The sequence below is a fragment of the Vombatus ursinus genome, unplaced genomic scaffold (genome assembly GCF_900497805.2).
Source record: "Vombatus ursinus unplaced genomic scaffold, bare-nosed wombat genome assembly UNPS02014812.1, whole genome shotgun sequence".
In the NCBI taxonomy this organism is placed as follows: domain Eukaryota; kingdom Metazoa; phylum Chordata; class Mammalia; order Diprotodontia; family Vombatidae; genus Vombatus; species Vombatus ursinus.
Window position 1 is genome coordinate 46,085,683 of NW_020954590.1, and position 6,000 is coordinate 46,091,682.

Genomic DNA, 6,000 nt, shown 5'->3' on the forward strand with positions numbered 1-6,000 from the left:
AGGAAGAGCAAAGAGTCCAGCATCACTGGATTTTACAGTATGAGGAGGAGAATCAAGTATAAAAACTCTGGAAAGCTACCACTAGAGTCCAAACTCCCATGGTTCCTACCAGACTGGAAAAGACTTTGAATGCAATATACTGTGTGTTTGTTTTCCTAGGATCTTCCATGCTAAAAGTGGAGAGGCTTATTAGATTAGTCACATGGAATGGCCAAAGCTCAGCTTAAGGGGCACTATCTAATTAGGGATTTCTTCTTTTCCCCATGGTAAAGACTTTAAACATTCATCAGACATCCCTCATGAGTAAATTGGCTATTCTCTCAGTTCTTGAATTATTTTTTAGTAGAGTCAAAATTCTTGATTCCATTTTGCTTGAACCTCATCTCTGAAATTATGTCTTTTTCTTCAGAGTTTAGTAGAAGATTCCACTTTCATTGATCATCACCTATCCTCTCTGTTGCTTTCCCAGTTACCTTCACAAAGCATTTTGTCAAACCAGTTCCTTCCTTTCTAAAGGACAGTGTAATACATTGGTTAGAGTCACATTTGAAAAATAAAATATTCCCCAGTTATTTGTCATTATTAAGATGAGAATTGCTATAAAATATTCTAATGAGCTATGTCACTCTCCAAACTACCGCCACATTGGGACCTGTAATAATCAATGGAAGCGCAAGAAGGAAGCAGCATGATACGAGTAAAACAGTGTTAGGCCTCAGTGCTGGAGCCCATAGAACAGAGAGCTTATATGTTGAAACCTGTCATGTTCAACATTTTAAACTCTTTAACCAAAACCTTACCTTAGGTTGATTTTGAGACATTGCTAGTATTCAGCCATTGCAACTCAAAAGTACTGTGATGGCTACGTAACCCAAGAAACAAGCTTATCATCTTTCGAAGTACTAGTCCCTCAGGACTCAGCACATACCATGACTCACAACATCCCTAAAGTAGATGCTCCCCATTCCACTCAACTTTAAGTATTCAGTAAGGAGCTTGATTGGAGAATTGTACACTTGAGTTTCAAATTCTTTGCAAGTCTCCCCTAAAATCTGTAGAATTGTTTGCTTGCATTTATCCATGTCTGATTAAAGTTTAGCACATTTTTGGTGAAACCAATTTTTCAAAAGTTAAAAGTTGTAATCCCATTTGCTTCCTTTTCAAAATAACAGTGTAGCTTTTCCTTTACTTGGTAGAGAGACGGAGGACTATGAGTGCAAAAGGTTGCATACACTATCAGACACATTTGTTATAAAAATAAATTTTGTTTATCTTTCTAACAGGCTTTTTAATAGTCTATGTTTTTATATAATTATTAATTCTCCATATGTTCTTGAAGAAGACATCCTGTGTTATGATAAAGGGGCACATGATAATTGGGACTTATAATAAGAACCCAGTTTTTTTCACTTTGCATTTTCCTTCACAGTTCTCAAAGTTGTTTTTTTTTTAATACAGTAAAGTCTCAACTATCTTCAGATTTCAAAAAACGAGTTAATTACCATCCAAGAAGCATTTACTAGAGGGCTATCATGTATCGGTCACTGTGTAGGCACTAGGGATACAAAAACAAAAGTGAAGCAGTCCTCCAGGAGCTTACATTCTATTAGGAAAAAAAACATGCCATGTACCAATGTACACAAAACATAAAGAAAATAAACATAAAGAAATTTTGAGAGAGAGCACAGGGTGCGGGGTGTGGGAGAGGTGGGGGGTTGAGGAGGTATCCAGAAAGACTGAATAGCCATGTATTCTAGAGAGATGAGAATTTATCTATTCTCTTAAAGCAATCAAAGTTGGGTTTTTTTACTTTGACCGTTGTGAATGTAAATTAGCATCTTTAAAATGTATTATACTTTTCTGCCTTCTTAAACAGAGTACAAAACATTATTTAACTTTTTCTTATGACTAAATAGCATCCATATGAGCACCAATTACTGTTCTGTGCTGTGAGACCAATTGAGGTTGTAGGGCTCCTTGTGTCTGTATCAAATTGCCACAGATAGCTGTACTTTTGAGTTATTTTGATTTGTAGAGGGTTTTTTCCCTGTTTCCTCCCTTGTCAGTTGTCATTTTATTGCTGCTACAAGGTATACTTACCTAGGGCAGGCCCTTTTCTAATGGTCTGTTTCTGGATTTTAGTGGGCTTGGAAATCCAATGACTAAACCTTCCAGAACTGTATCTAAATCAAGAATAATATGCCTTTGGGGGAGGTCCTGGCAGCACGAACGTATTATCTTGAGCGTTCAATGGCCATTTTCCTTACTTCCTATTTCTTGACTGTGTTCTAGATAGATGATATTGCCAAATAGCTGAGTTCCAGACAGGTGAGGTAAAGAATAAACACACAATCAATAGGGAGGAAAGTAAATTAGAATGCTTTGATCCCTTTGGTTTTGGTACTCCCTTAGTTGTTGAGTAAGCAGGCACTTCTCAGATAGAGCTCTGGCCTCCCAGTCAGGAGGACCTGAGTTCAAATCGGGCCTCAGACACTTGACACTTCCTAGCTGTGTGACCCTGGGCAAGTCACTTAACCCCATTGCCTCACCAAAAAGAAAAAAAAAAAGCTGCTGAGCCTTAAACAGTATTTCTTTTAAAACTTTAAATCAAACCCATAGGGGTAACAAGCAGCATATATCCAACTGATTTAGTTCCTTTTTATATAGGCTTACACAACATATTGGCTAAGCAAATAAGCGATTAGGATGTACAGACTGTCACTGCTTCCATCTGAAGTATATACAAATAGCCAATTAAGGATTTAGTCTGGCTTTTGACATTGCTGTTTCCATCTTCTCACAGCACAGAGTACAGTGGAATGAAAGCGTACATTCCCTCTGTGACTCAATCATGCTAAATGTGTCTGGTAACACTTCGTGGACCACAGTGTGCCAAAGAGTGAGCTATTTTAAAATCTTTAAGCTCTAGCTACAGGTTCCAAATGTTTACTGATGAGGGTTAGTGTGAGCTATGAAGAACAAAATGAAGGCTGGCCCCATGGGTTGGAGCTATTTTTAAAAATCCTATGTGGAACAAAGGTATAATGGAGTAAACTAAGTCACCACCTTGATTGCTCCTCACTTCAGTTTGCAAAAATAATTATTAAAAAAAGAGGAAGAAGAAGAAGACCGTACCCCTCCCCTCTCCATCCCATCTCACCCCTGCAGGCTTTCTCCAAGCTTTAGCAGTTGTCAAAAACCATCCTTTGTAGGTTTCTGGTGCCTACTCAACAGCAGCCTCAGGAAGGACATTCCTGAATAAGGCCTCTGTTTTGCTTTCACTTCCCAGGAATGATGAACCTCATATTAATGTCCTCCTGCCCTTTCCCTGGGCACCCTTTTCCAATTTGCTTTCTGTTAATGGCTTTTACTGTACAGTCGAGCAAAATGCTTGCCTGTTATAAAACACTCGAAAGGAAAAATTATCAACCCCTTGGAAAATATTAGGTGTACGAAAGTTTCCAATGCTTTTAATAGAATTGCACCTTTCTAGGATTAAATCATTTGACTTAAACTTATTCTTAGGTATATGTTTTTAAATAGCCTTATTCTAGCTGTTGAATCAGTGTCCTAGCATGGATAACTTTTTCATTTCCCCTCAAAGTGTGGACACAGATGTAAATATCTACAAAAATCGCACATATATCTCTTTGAAATGTTGTGTTCATTCTAGAGGCAATTGAATTTGATTGTATAAAAATACCTAATTCCAAACATGAACTAATTTTATGCCTTTCACCCCAAACCTCTGATTAAAATTTTAAAAATAATTTAAAATGCATTTAGATCATTTAAAAATCAAATTTCCAGCTATAACTCTTTACAAACTAATAGCATAGTTGAACCTATAGAGCTTGAAGTCTCCCAAAATCTGGGTCCTTTATATCTCTGAACTATTCCTATAGTAAATGCAGAATTGGAAGCTAAGCTTTTTTCCAAATGGCTCACTTAGGCTTATTTAAGTCTGAGCCATCAGCAGAACAGGTTTGTCTATATTGTATGATCTTGCATTGTTTAAGATGTTACAGATAAAAATACAACTCCCTCCCAAAACTATAACTAAGTTGGTGTGACCAGTGTTTGGTCTCAGGATCTTGAAATTTGGAGGATGTTTATAACACTTGTACCTCTTCAGCAGCCACAAACAACTGAGTTTAGGAACTAGTTAAGAAGAAGAAGAAACTAGTTAAAGAAGATAATTAGTTAAAATAGGAAGCACACAGATAGCTCACTCCCTCCTCTTTGGCCTGGCCTCACCCTTCTTTTTCTCTATAGCCTTAGGCCCATATTCTTTCTCTCACCATCAGCTGAATTTTTCTTAAAATTTTTATTTGAGTGGACTTTCCCTGCTCCTTGCCCAAATGTACATATTATGGTCCTCACTCTTGGAGCCTGAATGGCTCATTATGACTCTCCTCTTTCCACCCCTGCTACTCACCCCTAGTTTTTTTCCTGCTTTTTTTTATTTCCTAGTTAGTTCCCTTATTTGTATTTCTTTTCTTTCTTTCCTTTTCTTCCTTCCTTTCTTCTTTCCTTCCTTTCATTTTTCTTTGGTTCTTCTTTCTTTCCATCTTTCTCTTTCCTTCTTTCTTTCCTTTCTTTTTTCTTCCTTCTTTACTTCTTTCTTTCCTTCCTTTCTTTCTTTCCTTCTTTCTTTCCTCCTTTTCTTTCATCTTTTCTTTTTTCTTTCTTTCTTCCTTTCCTTCTTCCTTCCTTTTTTCTTTTCTCCTTTCTTTCCATCTTTCCTTTTTCTTTCTTTCCATCTTTCCTTTTTTCTCCCTTCTTTCTTCCTTCTTTCCTTCCTTCTTTCTTTTTTTTCTTTCATTAAAGCACAAAGCTAATGAGACTGAGGTTACAGATCTGGTTCCTGTGTAGACCAGCTCTGTTTTGTTTCACGGCCAGAAATAAATCTGTGACATTGATCACCAAGAGGTCTGAATGTAAGAGTATAGATAGTCCACCATCTCCACTATTGGAAGTGTCATCTCAGAATACAAACACACAGTTTATTTAAGGTACATTTACTTAAATTTAATTTGGTGGGATGGTGGCAGATGAGCCAATCAGCAGGAAATAGAAATTGGGGTTCTTTCCTTACACATGATCAAAGAGTCTGAGGCATCCCCAACCCAAAATCACAATAAAAGGTACTCATTTGATTGATTCTACTAGAAAGTATAAGTATTCCCCCTTTTTTTATCTTACAGGAACCAAAGAGATTGTCGTCAATGTTGATGATGATGGAGTCATTTCACTGAACTTTGAATGTGATCAGATGTCCAAAGACTCTCAACTCATCTGGTCCAAGGATTATGTACCAGTTGAAGACTCTTCTCGACTAGAAGTTGATACCAAAGGCAATAAGTAAGAAATGTTTCATTAGCAACAGTGGTTTCCTCTTTACTTTCTATTGGGATGACTTTGTCAGGAGGAGATAAAACTTATATGAGACAATACATTTTTCACAGAATTGTCAAAGCTCATACTTCATTTTTATCATTTCAGTGCCCTAGGTACAGTCATCACCAATTCAGAGTATTGTAGAGTGCAATTTAGTAGACTCTATCATATTTGCTATGGCTGAAAAAATTTATCACCTCTTGGCCATTTTCTGGTGATGACCCTCTCAAAACATAAGAAAAGGACAGAGCTCAAAGCCAACATAAATGCTAAAGGATGCTGATGACAAGAATAGTTCACATTTGTGTTGCAAAGTATTTCATTTTTTTTTTCGTTAGTGATATCAGAAGAATTTTGACTGGTGTTGAAAGAACAGTGGCCTTGGAAGTCTAATCCTGACTGCCACTGAATAACTGTGGCACTATGTATAAGTCACTTCATTTCTTTGAAACTTCATTATCTTATCTGTAAAATGAGGGTAATAATACTGCACAAGATTATTGTGAAGAAGGTACCTTAGCAACTGTAAAATGCTATATAAATGGCAGCTATTATTAAATAAGAGGTTTGAAGGACTCCCATTAATGCTAAAGATGTTGA

At 36.9% G+C, this 6,000-nt stretch overlaps 1 protein-coding gene across 1 annotated transcript in view; it reads left to right on the forward strand.

Moving 5' to 3' along the window:
• LOC114053942 (myomesin-1-like) overlaps window positions 1–6,000 on the forward strand; it is a 158,884-nt gene that overhangs the window by 126,316 nt on the left and 26,568 nt on the right. Inside the window, exon 23 of the mRNA XM_027877082.1 lies at window positions 5,208–5,364. Within this exon, the coding sequence (XP_027732883.1) occupies window positions 5,208–5,364 (157 nt within the window). The remainder of the gene's footprint in view (window positions 1–5,207; window positions 5,365–6,000) is intronic.